General features: G+C 30.9%; 2 protein-coding genes across 2 annotated transcripts; both read left to right on the top strand.

Annotated features, from left to right (window-relative positions):
* Positions 1 to 7: 7 nt before the first annotated feature.
* LOC109598931 (trafficking protein particle complex subunit 2-like protein) lies at positions 8 to 1,207 on the top strand. Its single transcript, XM_020014836.2, has 5 exons — positions 8 to 94; positions 568 to 740; positions 814 to 901; positions 953 to 1,032; positions 1,089 to 1,207. The coding sequence occupies exons 1-5, from the start codon at positions 50 to 52 to the stop codon at positions 1,132 to 1,134; spliced, it is 432 nt and encodes a 143-aa protein (XP_019870395.1). The 5' UTR covers positions 8 to 49; the 3' UTR covers positions 1,135 to 1,207.
* A 2,275-nt stretch (positions 1,208 to 3,482) lies between these two features.
* LOC109598589 (XK-related protein 6) lies at positions 3,483 to 16,775 on the top strand. Its single transcript, XM_049961740.1, has 5 exons — positions 3,483 to 3,936; positions 9,893 to 10,230; positions 11,396 to 11,557; positions 14,209 to 14,488; positions 14,544 to 16,775. The coding sequence occupies exons 1-5, from the start codon at positions 3,647 to 3,649 to the stop codon at positions 14,767 to 14,769; spliced, it is 1,296 nt and encodes a 431-aa protein (XP_049817697.1). The 5' UTR covers positions 3,483 to 3,646; the 3' UTR covers positions 14,770 to 16,775.
* The last annotated feature ends 898 nt before the right edge of the window (positions 16,776 to 17,673 follow it).

Here is a 17,673-nt window from a genome sequence, read left to right as displayed (position 1 = left end):
TGTTTCGTCGGTAGAGAGCTCCTGCGTCAACTGTCACAATAGTCATGGAATGAATGTAAACATGGCAGTTTGTGTAGCAATTATTGGAAAAGATGTAAGTTTATTACACAGTATCTACCGGACACGGAGAACACTGTACGATTTCACCAAAACATTCTCCCACATTTGTGTCGGTTGAGGTAAACAATGGAAAACAAAACTTTTAGACCGATCAAACCATCTCCAAAAGGCTGCCATAGCCTAGTCTACGCCACCTATCTTGACATAATTACTCAGTGGCGTATCAGACTGGTTTATTTTGAATAATCAAATTAACTACTAATTATGTTAAACGGACGATTAAACAACAATATAAATTAAAAATCGTTTAATAAATAATCAATTGTTAATAATGTTAGAAAAGGCCGTACTTTATTTACCATCAATTTTCTTCTGACCAATAAGGAAACATGACATTTAATTAATTAATTTAATTAAATTAAATTTTAACGAACCTTGGACATCATTATAGAAAATTGTAAAAAAATAATTTCTTATCATTAATCAGTAATATGATTTGTGTTATAGAACTCGCCTAAATTTTTTGCCTGTCTAAATCCAGATGAAGAACTCAGCTTCCAATATAAAGTTCTATCATCATTAGATGTTGTAGAAGAAAAATTAACAACAACAACCAAAGGAGGAACCGACGCCAGGGATTTATTTTTAGGAATTTTATATTCCCTGGAAACACACAGAATGTATCCTTTCATAATTATATCAGTATTCAACTTTGATTTCAAACCACTAATCTTTTCCTGAACAAACCCATAGATATGGATATGTGACTAATACAAAAATTAAATTTATAATAGTTGTGGATTCAACAAACACATCACTTAGGGATAATGAAATTAGATCTGTAAGTTTGGTATAAATAATTTTTTTTGATATAAAAACATATTGATTTTAGATGTTCAGAAAACTACATTCCGAGTATGCAGATATAGTAGCCAATCCATTTTATGTGCCAGGAGATCCAATTTGTTCAAAGTAAGTGTAATATGTAACAATGTTAATATGTTGTATTTATTGTTATTTCATTTTAGGCAATTTTTAAATAATGTTAAGAACATTATGACTGGAACTGTGTAATTTTATATTTAAATGTATTTATTTCTATAATTATAAGTATACATGTAAATAAAAAATGTTAATAATTGTAGAACTGTATTTATTTATTATACATATTGTCTGTCTCATTTATGTAGAATTAATTTGATTTCCGAATTGGGAAACCCCAAAAACCGATGAAGGTGTAAAGAAAAGTTACACAAATTACTGAATAATCACTTTTGTACCTTTAACATTACTAATTGTTGCTTAATAATGCATGTCATTATAATTGGTATAATGGTAAAAAATCATTAAGAATGGAATTTCTAATTCGAAATTTCATAATTAAAAAGTATACAACTTAATATTTGTATACTAAAATTGGAAGAAATTATCTGTTAATCTGTTGAATTAGACTAAATTAAATTAAATGTATTTGAAGAATGATTAAATAAATTTATTCGTTTGCAAACGTCGTCACCATTTGTTTTAAAATTGAACCCAGTAATCGCTCTCAATTATCATCAATAAAAATTCCATCTATATCTGCATCACCGATGGTTATTATCTATAAATAAAACTTCAATAAGTTACTCCTTTTTGTAATTGACCTTAATTTAACATCAGCATTGTTTATAACTAAGATTTATATTGAAAAGAAACTGCGGAATTTGGATCGCAATCTGGGTTAATGTTTACGTAACCAGTATACTGACCAATTATCGATGGCGCAAAGAGAAAAATGTGAATGAAATATGAATTTAGATTAATTTGGATTTATTTTATTAAAATGCTTATTATAAAACAGGTTTTAATTTGCAATCAAAATTGGTTCACGTGCACTCAAAGAGGATTTATAATACTAATATTAAATATCTTAATAAAATAATATTATTAAAATGTATTAAAATATTTTTGGTAATAAAAGACAAAAATCCTTCAAAATATATTGTAAAATATTACTTCGAATATTGTATTATCTCTTTTTAAGATCATTAATGCGATTATTCCACGAATTACTAAAGTTTATAAATTATATTAATTTGAAGAATGGGAAATTACTAAAATATTTATAGATAAGTTAATAGTCAAACTTTTCTTGTACAAAATATGTGCCCATTAAATGTGTTAAGCGCAATATTTTCTCATGTTTAGTAAAACATAAACACCAGTAAGAAAATTGTTTGTTATGTTAATATTTGCAAGTAAACACATTAATTACACTTTACAACCATTTTGCTTCAAACATCCTACTAAGATTTAAATTTCTACGAAAAATTTTGGTTCACTAAACACAGAAAATCACACTTCAATTTTTGGAGTTGCACCGACGTTTCTGAGTTTGACAAATCTAATTTACCGATTTGACTACACAAGCATTCAACTGAAGATAAATGATTTTAATAATTTGATAAAGGCGGTTTTTGGATAAAAATCACGTCCTAAAATTCACATATCATGAGTTGTATTAACCACAAAATTATGTCTACTTTGAATTTTTTACGTGCGGATGACATTTTTACGAAAAAAATAAGCCATTGAAAATGAATATCGAAGACAGTATTAAGTTATTAATTTTACAGTGATACACAAAAATTAAGCCTGTCGACGATTTTTACGTTTCTTCCCCCTTTTATTGGAACATTTGAAATATAAATTTGATTTTAGTATAATAAAATTGTTTATAAAAAATTTTGGCTCCATTTTTTCTATTACTACTTACATAATACATACATAACATCATGAGAAACATTTAATTCATAAAAATGTTAATTAAAAAAATAATATTTTTAATACCAATATGATTATCTTAAGGAGTACTGAGATACATAGATCCTGTTTTTTTGAAAAATATACAATTGATTAATATTTATAAAAAATAGTATTTAAAATATTTTAATTTTATTGTTGACAACATTTTTATTTAAATAATTATTTTTGTATTGATAGCTTTAAAATTATGCGGCTTTTGGTAAATAAAATCGCTCAAAATAAACCAAAAATCAAAACAATTAACTTCAAAAATAATAAATATCGTCGTGTTTGTTTTGTTTTTATTTAAAGAAATAAATAAAAACGGATTCGCAAAACAATACGAGAATTCGCTGTAACCATTGACGTACGTCTCGACTGTTTATTCACCTTTGCCATTCATTTTGGGAAAAATTTTGCAACTCGTTTTATTTTCGGTACTCCAATTTTTATGGTCGCACCGAAAATTGGAAACCGAACACGCAGAATACGCCGTTCGGCCGATAAATAAATAATAAATCACCATTACGCACTAAAAATAAAACCGGGCGCTCTACGCCAATGCGATTCATGCGCACTAAATTGTTATTCCACCTGTCAGTATTGTCATTTTCAATTCGACGGTCGCCAGGAGAATACCATTGCCGTCGGTTATTTTGCATGGTCGTCCGTGCTGGAATTCCCGAAGTTCGTGAATGACTCCCGTCGTTGTTGCGGACAATTTCGGTGACGTGCAACGTTCTAGGAATTCGCCGCTCGGGAAAAAATGTGTTGTGTCGCAATTTTACCGTGATGTGCAATGGCAGAAGACTGCACGGTGGTCAAGTTTTCAAGAGATCCGTCTCTTGCCCGCATCGAAAATTTAAAACAGACAGACAATGTCGACAAGTTTGCCGAGAACGAGCACAATTTCGGGGTGTTTTATGTGACATGCATTGCCCTATCGATCATAACCTATGTCCTAGATATTGCACTGGCATGCATTCTGCTGTACGTTTATTATGTGAACCAATACAGGGTTGATTTTGCTCTGACCGTGTCGTTTATGTTGTTGTCGGCACTCTTTACCACCGCAATCAGTTTAAGATGGTAAGTAAACTCCGGGTTATTTTTGTATGCTGTTTACAAACCGACTTGGCACTCACTGTGGTGCACGTCGAGTGTTTTTGCTCAATTTGATGCGAGGGAAGTCTTTCTATTGGGCACTTTTGTGAGCCTCAAATGGCTAACACCTGTAAATTCGTATAACTTGGAAGTAAACATTGGTAAAAGCTCGTTTTGTTTACTTAAAATCTGTGAATTCATATTAGTCATAAAGTTTAGTAAAGTTTCCAGAATGAGTATATAAAACAGCCAAAAAAAAACCGAAAGTAATTCTATAACATTTAGTCCACACATGTTGCCTTATTTTACCATATAATTTTTGTGACATTAAATCCAGTAAACAAATTTTATTTGGAAATTATTGAACATTTAAATGCTCCTGAATTTTCCATAGAATAATAAATTTTATTTACACAATGAAATATATATTTTAATGTTATTCTGTAGGCTACAATGTGTAACATTAATGTTGTATGTTTACTTTTACTATACCTATACTGTATCCTTTTATTCTGCAAATAAAATATATTTGTATAATTTCTTTGTTATTTTTAATTATGAACATTAGTGAAATTGTTAATAATAAATACATAAAATAATTGCCAGTAAGTCTGATTTAGATTAGATAAATTCTAATAATAATAATCTAAAAAATTTGAAATATCATATAATACCTTGTCAATATTATTTAGAATTTTGTAATTTTAGCGTTAAATAATATATTCTATATGATAAATTATCTATTGCCGTTAAATATTAATGTGTATACAGTGTGTTCCATTTGAAAACGGGATACTCCCATAAAGTTTGTATTTTTTTTCACCTGTAAAACATAAAAATATGTACTTATAGACAAAATGCACGTTTTTTAGCCCAAAACCAAAAACAACAGCTTAATTTTTTAGACATGAAAATTGAAGTAATCTAATTAGCAATTTTTTATAGAAAATCTAGTTACACCGCTGGATTAAGCACCCCCTGAAATGTATATACCAAATTTCATAAAAAATTATGCGTATTCATAATTCTGAGGAAGAATTTTTTTATGAATTTATTTGGTACATACCTATTTGAGAGGGTGCTTAATCCAGTGGTACAGTTAGATTTTCTATAAAAAATTTGCTATTATGATTTTTTTAATTTTCATGTGTAAAAAATTATCTAGTAGGTTTTGTCTATATATATGTCATATTTTCCATGCATTACAAAATTGTTAAAGTCGGACAAAAAATATCAATTTTATAAGGGTGTGTCCCACTTTCAAATGGGCCACACTGTATATTGTTTTCAACATATTTTGAAGTACATCATAAATTAATTTGAATTAATAAATGTTTCAGCCGTACAAGAGAAATTAGTAAATTTTACTTTTAATAATAAATGTTTCTTCATGACAAAACACAAATAAAGTAAAAGAACATTTTAAATTTGACAAATAATAAATCGGTGTGAAAAGGTCTCGTAAAATGCTAAAAGTAAAATTAATTGAATTTCAATACAAGTATATTTTTAGAACGCAATAACATTTTACTTATTGCACACGTTTGTGAATTTAAATCATGTGAAATTTCGTTCCGCTGTTCACTTAACATTAACGTACATTTAAAAAGCACATTAAAAGCTTGTACATAACGTTTTTTCCAAATCGATAAGATAAAAAAAACAATTAACTAATAAGTGATTCTGATTTTATGATACAGTTTTCTTCACAGACTGAAAGTGACGCATAATGAATAAAACATTCAAGATATTTGATTCTTTAAATATAGAAGTGATTCATAGAATTTGTTTAAATAAATATTTATGCATACATTAAATGTATATATGAACAATGAACTAACATTTGGTTTTTGATACTCTGATATAATTTTTTCCTTGTATGGACCGAGATTTACGTGACGCAACAAGAGAGACGAGACTAAATGAAACATTCAAGACATTCTTCGTCTCTAAATATAGAAGTGATTCACGAAAATTGTTTAAACAAATTCGCCAATTCGAAACTGTTTATCTTGAGGGCATCAACGTTGTGAATGTGAAATCACATTCGTTAATGAAAAAAATTATAGCCCTACTGGTTTACCACCAATTATCATGGTCACGATGGAGGAAGCGGTAATTTGCCTGTGTACCTAATTAAATATGCGACTTTCTCGCCGGTTACATAAAAACAATTTTTTTATTACAAATTAAGAAGCTTCTCGCGAGGAATATTGCTTGTTTGGTATTCGAATTGTCAATTAGCGAACGTGTGTGGGTTCGGTTTTTATTGATATATGCATTTAAATAATTTGACCCGATAAAAATATTATTGAATGTCATGTTGTTTGTGTCTGAGAATAGTTTTTTTTTTGGTTGGAGCTTCAATTTTTAAATGCGCAAATTTAACCAGTTATATTTGCGTAGTCTTTATAGGTCTGTTGACACAGTTAGTTAGTTATTAGGTGTCAAATTGTAATTAACACCAAGGAACAAAAAATAGAAGAAGTCTTCATTGATTAGGTGTCTGTGGAAAGCTTAATAAAACGAAACGATTGGCAATTAAAATATCTAATAATGCGGGACAAGGATTCGAGAATAGATAAACGCACATTTATGCCAGTCCGTCTACAATGTCGCACCAGACGCAATAAAATTTGGGGTCATGCACTTAATTTACCTTTAACGATGTACTGTGCTTGCGTTTAAAAGTATTACGCCGATTCATTGAGTCCATCGGCACTGAGCGATTGGTGGACGAGGTGATTACAAAATTTTTCCATAATGTGCGAGCGGTGCAGTGGCAAACCCGGTTTGGTGGCGATTAAAATAAATTAGAATGCGTAATAAGTGAAATGTCAAACCTGTTTTTATTTCGCCATGCACTATCAAATTTACAACGCACTGCTTTAACTTAAGGTTTATGAAATAATGCAGTATTATATTACTGTTTACGAATTGTGTATTTGCACAAGATGTTGCAAATTCATGTTTGTAAACAGTATGTGCAATATTTAGTGTTCGAATTGTGAGTTGATGTGCCTCTTCCGTTTGAAAGCCAACAGTTTATTTACGTGGAGATGTGTTCTTATCGAAATTTAAACATTGACTATTGAATTATTGAGAATGAATGTTCAATGTGGAAAGTTTTCCGTTTATGTGATAGTTTATTGAGTTTAACCTAAAGTTTAGGAAGGATTATTCGAAATATTTGCAAAATTTGTATTTTTGCATAGGCTCAAATTCGGTGGTGGTCAGAGAAATAGTACAAAATTAAAAAATTAAACATTTTATAATATATTTCATTCAATGGTTTATTTCAAATTTTGTTCAGTCAGTGTAAGAAATATATTTTAACATTCTTTAAGTTTTTTTGTACATATATAGGTGATGGAGATTAGTCTGATTTGATTGTCCAAAGAAATAGTACATCCAAGTACAGCAGTGACCATAATTATAGCAACTCATTAAAATGTATTAAAAATATGTACTACTTGAATTGCGAGTCAGTGTCTATAATTGTTTTTCTGTTATTATTGTATCTATTATGCAGAGGTCAATCTAATTTTATCCTTTAAAAAATTGCATATTATTTTATTTTTCAGTGGATAAAATTATGGCAACTTTTTGGTTTAGAGATTAGGTTTTACTGATCTTTGCGAATTTAAATCATTGGTCAACTATAAGAAAATATTTAATTCAGAGACCGAGAAAAACAAGAAGAGTTGACTAAGAGTTTATGGTGAAATAAGTCAGTCGTTTCCCATGTTATTTAAAAATTTAGTTAAACAACTGGCCAAGTGGAAGTTACGAAAAAAATTGTTTGAATTTTAAAAAATGGATGATTCGAATGTCAAAAAACAATCCAATCTTATCGTCAACTGAAATTAAAGACAACCTGGAGGAAGAGGGACTTGCTGAAATTAGTTCGAAGACTGTGAGAAACAGTGAAATATGGTGGCGGTTCAATTATGCTATGGGGATGCTACAATTCTTCTGGAGTAGGTCTCTTGAGACTTCTTTAACAATAACAATAACAACTTGCTTCCATATATTGAAGAAATGCTGCTCTTTATAAATATGTTTCAACTTGAAAACGATCCCGAACACAAATCCAAAATTGTGATAGATTGGTTAAAGGACCAAAGCATCTACAGTATCGGACAGAATTAGAGCGACTATCTGAAATATTAAATAAACTGTTAAAAAACTAAATGATGAACATTTTTTATGCCCACTATTTTATTTCTATTACTTCGTATGTCTCATACATTTTTCACATTCAGTAGAAGAGAAACTCTATTTATTCAATTATTTCTAAAACCCAAAAAAATATACGCAACAAAATTAAAGCAACTCGAGTATTTTTTAGTCGTATTTATATCTTTCATACTTGAATATTGTCTTTACATTAAGTGCAATGCCTCGTGGTAACCATTTATTGGCGGATTTAAAAAATAAAATTATTGAGGTCTATAATTGAGGAAGAAAAAAGTTATAAGCGAATAGTTTCTTGTATCAAACAAGTGGTAACTAAACAATTAAAGGTTTTGTGGTGGACGAAAAAGAAAACCTCCAGAGCATTAGAAATACTCCAAGGGTGTCAACAATTCATACTTCAAAACTACAGTTCGAGGACAATTCAACGTCGGTTAGTGAATGCAGGGCTTCCAGGAAGATGCCCAGAAAAAGAAAACCCTTTCTTTCAAAAAATAATGGAGAAACAAGATTTCTTTTTTATCATAGACGTCGGAACTGGACAGCAAGAGATAGGAAATAAGTACTATTTTTGAACAAATCAAAGTTTAATATTGATGGTGGGTAGTTTCTCCTAAAAACAGTAGATGGTTGGGGTTGGTTTTCCATTTACGGTATGGGCCCGATTCACAATATAGAAGGCAAAATGCATCGTTTTGTGTACGTAACATATTAGATGATGTCATGCTACCCTATTGTGAACGGGAAATGCCATTAAAATTTATAATGGCCACATTTGTTTGTTAAAGAATGGTTTGTTCAACAAAAAATCAATGTCTTAAAGTGGCCAGCTCAATATCTCTATCTTAATCCAATAGAAAACTTTAGGGAGATTGTGGATAAGAAGATTAGAGCAAACTGCAAAACAAGAAAAGCAAATTTGTTTGAACAAATAGAAATGTTTGGAATAATATAGACGAGGAAATAATTTCCTATCTATTCTCATCTACGCCAAAAAGATGTGAGGATACTGGACGAAATATTAAATATTAGACCATTTACGTTGGGTTTACTTTTTTTAATTTTTATGAAGCGATAAAAATTGTTCATTAAAAATATCTTTTATAATTAAAGTTAAATATAAATAAATATAGATTTATGTCAATCTTAATTCAGAAAAATAAATGTAACATTTTAGACAATAAGAATAGTTTATTATACTAATACTGTATTAATCAATAATAGTAAATTAATATTTTTTTAACAATTGACATTAATTAAAATGGTTATGGTTAAAATATTTAACATTTTAAAAACTTGCTTTAGTAATGATCACTACTGTAAGTGCAAAATGAGTAATTGCAATAAAATATAAAATATTTTAATTATGTTTCATTAAACGTGTGCATTTCCTAAATAACAATGCCATAAATGTAACGTAAACTATTTTTCTGTCCACCACTGTACCTCTGAGTTTTGATCCTACGAGAATAAGTACGCAATTTTACTTTTATAAACGGTTCAATATTTAAATAAATATACTATCACGAAGCAAATTCTCTGTAAATAAATATTGGTGGTTGATGGATTGGTCGTTTATTATTGTTTTGAAATTGTATTTACAAGTTTTTCACACTTAGGTGTCAGACATTTTGAAACGATTGAATTCACCTAATAAATTTCAATGTCAAGTCGTTTATAACCATGGTGTGCATTCGCAAAATGTACCAGATATATTTATTAACCACTTATCCCAATTTTTCAGGTACATTGTCGACCACGACGACCCGTCGCTGGGCAGGACGTCGGTGTTCCACTGGGTGGTGCGTATCGTGTTCCTGCTGCTGCAACTGTCGCCCCTGTTGCGGTACATCGACACCCTCATCTACGGCATCAAGAGTAAAATTGCGGGCGCCACCGATAACGAGAACCAACAGACGACGCTCTACAGGCGGATGCTGGACGAGGACACGAACGGGGCGTTGCTGAGGCTGTTCCATTGCTTCCTACATTCGGCCCCGCAGGCGGTCATACAGCTAATGATCCTGCTGAGGCACATGTCCAGCTCGGACATCAACAAAACCAGGAAGGAACTGAGCACGGGTATTTGTCTTTATTTAATTAGGCTTATCTGACTGAGCCGGGGTTTGTTTCTCAGCAATTACGGTTTGTTGAACCACAATCGCTAAGCAAATTGTATAGAAATTATGAGGCTTGCGGCACAGGTTACTCGTAATCTGTGTTTGCGGTCTTCTTAAATGTGAAATTTTAGCTCATAAAAATTAGGATTTTGATGATACAATAGGCTAATAAAAATTAATTGTTAAATTCTCTCATTAATCTCTAAAAAATGTTGTAAACGTTGATTTTGTAACTATTTGCTGAGTGATTAAGGCTAGACACCACTAAATAATGTTAATAGTGAATGTTCAATTACAATGACATTTACAAGACTGTATAGTAAAAGTAATATCAGAAAACTAATTTGAATTCTTACTAAGGTTAAACGATGGTTCTTGAATACATGAACCAATGGTCTTTTTTAATTTATAAGCTGTACTTCGCATTTTTGTCTCTGAATGTGGGAATAATTTTATTTAATTCACCTAATCTTTTTATCTTATTTTTTAATTTGATTAGTCGAAACACGATATATCAAAGTTTATAGTTGTAATGGAATGTTATGGAATTTACTACAGAATCATTTTACATACGTGTGTATTTCAATCAACTGATCTTATTTTATCCTATTGAATTATAATTGTGCTCACCTTGAAATATCATTGAATGCAAAATATCTTTTTACAAAAACAACGTATTTTTAAGTCGCACACCATAAACTAATTTTAAAGTCCCGGTTTTTTAATCGAATTATCGTGTATACCTTGAAAATAAATAAACAATTCAATTTATGCTAAGTAATTTTGTTTTTCCACAAATACATAGTTATAAACAATGAAGATTGAAATACAACCGTCCTTGACCAAACATCTCACATAATTCTTTTTGCTTAGAAAGCAGGAACAATGGCTAAAATTAGATGGTCCGGTTTTATTCGCGACCTCCTATAATAACCATTGCGCAACAATAAAAATATGTTTGTTATATCCGCAATATTGCAAAATTCACTAGTTAATTAAAAGCGATTTGTTATGAGTGGCTGGATATGATAATGATACCAAATTGTGTTTTTCTACATCCATTGTAACATTGAATTAAAAACATTTAGGACGAATTAGCTTTGCTGAAGTTCTGCGATTATTTTCAGATGTTGCTGTCATCCAGTCATGGACGGTGTTGGCAGCCCTCATGTCGATTGCTTGGTCATTGACCACTTACCACAGATCTGTACGATATGCCCGGGACGACAAAGACAAAATTAAATGGGGAGGAATCGTAGTTGCTTTCTCCTGGCAGCTTATGAGTGCTCGTAAGTATTAGCTTTTACTCGTTACTGCTGGCATTAGGGTTGTGCAATTGCCTGCGGTTTTATGATTATTAACCACGATTTTCATGGAACTCTTAGTTTTACGTGATGTTAATACATTGTGTGTGACAATGAAGACTCTTATGCGTACACGTACGCTTTTAATAAATCTTATGAGTCATTGTTAACTAGTGTATGTCAGATTTGGATTGTAAAATACATTTGCATAAGTCACCGTAGATGGTACAACGACTCCGTAATCTCACCACCATTTGCTGTCGGTCACCATGATCATATACTATTTATAAAATAACAGAAAAATTTATTAGCTCAAAATAGCAATGACGAAAAATGTGTTTATTACATTATTTATAGGTTGCTTTTGTTTACTTTCTTTGAAAATTCGGTTTATCATGTTGTTATACGTGGGCAAGGAAAGGATAATTGTTGTTATTTTAGTCCACCGTTCATGAATGAAATGTACCGTTTACAGAACGCACAGTTTATTTTTATCTTAACTCATTAACGATTGCGTGACAATATCTAACTCATTTTGTTTTTGTGCGTCCTCCCAAGCCCTATCGCAAACGCCAACGATCTCTTTATCATTCGTCCGAAGCACCATCCGAATCGCGAAAAAGAAATTGGGTCGGAATTCCGGGTATATATTTTGCATGTAAATTTATTCATTATACTTTATTTGTCGACGTCAAAGACACGTATTCTTCTATTATATTTTGTTTGATCAAGATCAGCTGTTTATCGATAATAATTAAAATGTAAATGCTTGTAAAAATAATTTTCAGGGACATAATTTATCTCGAGCATCTTCTGAAAAATGTTCGTGTTTTGTGTTAAAAATATTCATATTTTCCCTGACGTATAACTCTTTAAAAAATACATACACTAACCCAAAAAATTAACTTGCCATCTATTATTTTTAAAATTAAAAATCCTGCTACACTCAATTGCAAACTGTTTCTATCAATCACTCTCAAACATAGCTTTTAAAAGGAACGTAAACCTAAATAAATGTTACTCGCGATGAGCATGCTCAAGCTGTTTTGTTAGTGTAAGAAGATTGGAGTTACCTCAGGATAGTCGAAATGTTTGGTGTGCCCCATTTTACAACAGAGCATACCCGAAGACTAGGACAGGGTTTGTAGCTACAAGGGTGTTACCATCGAATTTAGAAAACGAATAAGTATTGATTCAATATGACAATGTCTTACGAAGATTTTCTGCCCGAGGCTTGATGTGGATCATCGCAAAGGATGACTAAATTTTACTAGACAGTGCTTAATGCGTTACATTTTGGACATTCTAGATGAATATGTATAGTAGGGTTGACAAAAAAGAAACGATTAATTTTTTAACTTCCCACACTGAAAAATTGGTTCTAGACACCTTTAAAAATGTTCTCCAAAGATGAGCTCTTAATTTTAATAGGAAGGTCCTTATCTCAGTTTTCCATTTTGTCTTTAGTCATATGGCAAAATACATATCTCGCCTTTACTTGATTGCACAGAAAATTTTTATTTACATTTGTAGGAAATTGAACGCTCCACAAAAAAGGTGTCTTACAATCTTTTATATATGAGACTGAAGAAAAAATGGAAAACTGAGATGAGAAGGACCTTTCTATTAAAATTAAGAGTTTATCTTTGGAGACTATTTTTTAAAGATGTTGGAAGGTAAAAAAATAGTCATAGGCTTCTTAAATTGATCCAATTTTTTACTAATACTTAGGTTGTCCACAACTATCAGGCCTTAACTCCATTGGACATGTCTAGGACATGCTTGAGAGATGATTAAGGGGCTATTCAAACTGTCCCAAGAACTTGGAGGAAGTTGAGCGCCTTCTTGTTTAAATTTGGGATAGTCTGGATCAAAAGAAAATGGGAATACTGATTATGAGTATGAACAAACAGTGTCAGGCTGTATTCGAAGTGGAGGTGGAAATATTATCCTTATATTCTTTGTACATGACCTCTACCTTACTATTATTAATAACAAATGTAAAAAAAAAAGCTTTATTTGAGTTTTTTAAAGAATTTACATGTGGTGACTCATCTCCTTATTGCATGAAGGTCCTCAATAATGTAATATTTTATCTAGTTGTTCATAAGGTCAGCAATAAAGCATTAAAATAGACTAGTGTCACCAACTTAATATTTAGTTAGTTACTTAATCAAAAAAATATTTTTATTGCTATTTCATTTATCATATATTATTACGTATTCATGTTAATAACGTCACCAATGAATCACTAAGGCTAGTTTCAACAACTTAGTATTCATGAGATTACATGTTAGATCACGTACGTTTTTTTATAGTTATTACAATTAATCAACGTATTTCCTATACATATTAATAACGTCACCAATAAAGCATTAAAATGGAGTATTATCAGTAAATTAGTATTCAACTAGTTACATTGAGTAAATAACTTTTTCTGTTATAGTTGTCACATCTAATCATATAGTGTTTTCTATAAATGTTAATAACGTCACCAATCGTCAAGCAGACAGTAGATTAGGTCACCAACTTAGTATTCTATTAGATACATGATATTATTTATATATTGCAATATTTATTTTACATTAAGTATTAAAATGACAAAATACTAATAAGCCTTGTCTTATTAATTTCAGTGTCCAGAGTGTTGGCTCTTAGCTTGCTGGCTTCCATATTCCCCGCATGGATGGGATGCGTCTGCGCCCTGCACTGGGTGGTGATGTCAGTCTGGCTGACCCTAACTCAACACAATTCATCCGCTTGCACGAACCGATGCGAAGAGTTCTTCCTGTCGGCAGCCTTAGGTTTGGCTTACGTTCTGGCCTTTATTTCGCCGCGGGACGGTCCAACACGCTACGTCTATCTGGCGTACTACTTGGTGTGTTTCATGGAAAATACGGGAGCCTTGGTCGTTTGGTAAGGCGGTGCTTTTGGAGTTTGTTATTTGGATTATTTATTTGTTATATTTCAGGTGCATTTCAAGTAATTCCAACGAAAATCCGTTCCTGTATTATGGGGCGGCCAGCGCCCAAGTGATAGCCTTCCTTTTGGCAATAGCGTTCCTTATCATTTACTACAAGTACTGTCATCCGTCGCTGAAAAACCGTTCCAAAATTCCGAGCCTTGATTCGTCAGAGTGCCTAGAAATAGACAAGCCTGGCTACAGTAGATCGTACAACGTGCGGACTAGGTCATGATCAATAGAATATGTCTAATTTAGACGTTACTTGGTGACTGGAGGACTTCGCGGAACTGTGACGTGATATTGTTTTTGAAAGATAATGACTTTAATTGGTTCATTATACTTTAAAATAGATACTAAAAACAATAGTAGTTTGTTGTGTCTAAATCAAAAATAAAACAAAACAGTATTTTATAATTATTCAATTTTTATGTATCACCGCGAGCCTCCGTATCAAGTGAACATCTAAACTAGACATATTGTCACCATAATATTTAGTGCACACTACACTAATGGAATGTAGATCCACTTTTACAGAATAGCTTGTAAGAAGAGGTTAAGAAGCAATATTATGAGAAAACCAGTGTGATTTTCTATGTTTCGTTTGACATTTTTCACTAGTTAAATTTTGGCCTGCGTCGATCCATATTGAAATTACGTCAAACGTAATTTCGATTCTTTTAAAAAGAGTAATGGATCTAAAATATTAATATTTGTATTTATTTATTTTGAGAGCAGTATTTGAAAAATGAGCATGTGATATTTTTTACGACTAAGCTAATTTATAAAAAAATGTAACTGAATATATTAGTGGCACTTGAGCAGATGAGCCTTTATTCAATATGAGACTGCCAATGTGTGCCAAGATGAATATTTATTCTGTGTCTAATATTGCCTTAAATGTATATATACAATTGTTGAGAGCTTTAAATTCTATCGTTTCTTTATTAAAGAAATACGTTGCTGTTTGTCATTCCAGAGAGTTTTACAAAAAGGCTATTTACATGAAAGTGGAATTATTGACAAAATGCATAATGCACCTATAAAAGTAATATAAATTTTGTGTAATTGACGCCTGTATATAAGTTAAATAAATTAAGTGTGCCACACAGAATCATATTTTTCTATAAAGATCTATATTTATTACTGATTTCCCTATAAAAATAGTATACAAATAATATTTGATCAACAATTGTTATATTGTCTAAGTTATATTTCCATGGGTTCATGTACTATCGCGTTCATAAGTGGTCTGCCACTTCAATGACGTCAGGCCGTAAACGGTCACATTCAGTATTACCGTGCACTGCCGACTCGATGTGGTGGGGAGTCGGCACTGCCGAGACGGCAGATACAGAATGTGACCGTTTACGGCCTGACGTCATTGAAGTGGCAGACCACTTATGAACGCGATAGTACATCTCTGATTTTTGTAAAAGATATGACCGGAAGCATTGTAAATAACGAAAGAGCCTTAAATGTGAGTAATAATATATATTCAGAACTGATATTTTACTTATGACTGTTGTACAGGGTAATTTATTAACGCGGGGATTTGTTTTTACTAAAGAATAAAACAAAGCTGATGTTTGTCATAGAATCAGCTCTCATTTGACAATGAATCATCCTGTATCACAATTTTACACTTCTTCTAAAAAAATTATACAGCGGTTGTACTTAATCCTATAAAGGATAATGTCAGGGTATTTTTAGTCTTGTTTTAATATATTTTTTGATTTAAAATTTCCGGAAACAAGATAAAACTTAAAAATTTATTTAGGTACTATTTTCTGTGATAATCGTTATTTCTTTTCCCCATCTTATTGTTTTGCACACTAACATTGATGTGTTCAAATTTCCTTAAATAATTTTTAGAAGCCTATTATTCACAGTGTCGTCGATCAAAAGTTAAAGATTGCATAAGGGAGATCGTTTAAATATGCTAAAATTTATCTAATGTCTTGTGTGTACAGATAGAAGTATAAACCGACGTCCTAAATTAGCAAGCGAAGATAACTGCCACCGTTTTTGTTTGAATTTGAATGTTGAGTGATAAACGTTTAATGCTCTGAGATAATAAAAAGTACCTATGCAAGTTTTTCAAGCCTAAAATTGTTAATTTAAGGGAACAATATTAAACATAAATTTATATTTTGTATTTGAAAATGTTGTATTATAGAAATATGTATTATATTATTTATATAAGTGTTGACATTCTTAATAAATTATTCACTAAACTGATTCTATTTTTATTTAATTATTTTACGACTTATCATGTAATAGTTTACAAACAGAAATATCATTGTAAACGATTATTTACAAACTTATCAGTTATGTAAGTGGTTAATTAACTAGATGATCAATGACCAGAGTGACAATCATTTTGGTGACTGACTTTTGTTCATTCTAGAGGTCGCCATAATTATAAAAAATTTTTGTTTTATTGCGACAAAACTACTACTAATTTTACTTGTACTTATGATTAAAATTTGAAGTACTTTTGAGGACAAATTAGTAATTAAGCTTTTACCCATTTATTCTTTGTTTATAAACATTTTTCCCTAATCAGATTATATTTGAAACACTTTAACCTAATCCTTTATTTAAGATTTTTCAATGCAAATCAAAACCTTTTTATAATTAATTTGTTGGATATTACAATGGTTTAATCACTGATAGTGCGATAATTATTATGTGCAATGCATTGCATACAATAATTATCATACGATTTGTCAATCTATTTACAATTGTTAGATATAATACATAAAATTTTCAATAAGTTTTTCCATTTTTAACAAGGGTTCTGGTATAACGTACTAAATAAAGTAAGTTTAAAAATACTTCCTTGTTTTCAATTTGTTTTTATCTAGTACTAGTTTAGGTCATCATAGAATATCATCATCAGATATCCTGATAGTATCCTTTGCCTTTATCTCACAATTCGTAAAATATTATTATTCAATTTTTAAACTTAAATGCTCAGACATCTTTGTTTGATGATGGTCCACAAAAGCCTAAACAAATCTCAAACAAAAACAGTTTAAAGGGAAACAAGTATATTGTACATAAAACTTTGTTTATACCATGAAGCCAGTTTATAAATATTCAAAGAGCCAACCTCGCGTCTAGGACGCCAATA

Source organism: Aethina tumida, chromosome 1 (genome assembly GCF_024364675.1).
Source record: "Aethina tumida isolate Nest 87 chromosome 1, icAetTumi1.1, whole genome shotgun sequence".
NCBI lineage: Eukaryota > Metazoa > Arthropoda > Insecta > Coleoptera > Nitidulidae > Aethina > Aethina tumida.
The sequence above is the reverse complement of the archived record's forward strand: the minus strand, read 5'-3'. Positions and strand labels throughout refer to the sequence as shown.

What these genes read in the sequence shown, in the direction of transcription:
- LOC109598931 (XM_020014836.2), top strand. Translation starts at nt 50, where the DNA reads ATGAATGTAAACATGGCAGTTTGTGTAGCAATTATTGGAAAAGAT. An exon ending in TCCCTGGAAACACACAGAAT is followed by an intron (nt 741 to 813) that starts GTATCCTTTCAT and finishes ACAAACCCATAG; the next exon opens with ATATGGATATGTGACTAATA. An exon ending in GGAGATCCAATTTGTTCAAA is followed by an intron (nt 1,033 to 1,088) that starts GTAAGTGTAATA and finishes ATTTCATTTTAG; the next exon opens with GCAATTTTTAAATAATGTTA.
- LOC109598589 (XM_049961740.1), top strand. Translation starts at nt 3,647, where the DNA reads ATGGCAGAAGACTGCACGGTGGTCAAGTTTTCAAGAGATCCGTCTCTT. An exon ending in ACCGCAATCAGTTTAAGATG is followed by an intron (nt 3,937 to 9,892) that starts GTAAGTAAACTC and finishes CCAATTTTTCAG; the next exon opens with GTACATTGTCGACCACGACG. An exon ending in CAGGAAGGAACTGAGCACGG is followed by an intron (nt 10,231 to 11,395) that starts GTATTTGTCTTT and finishes GATTATTTTCAG; the next exon opens with ATGTTGCTGTCATCCAGTCA.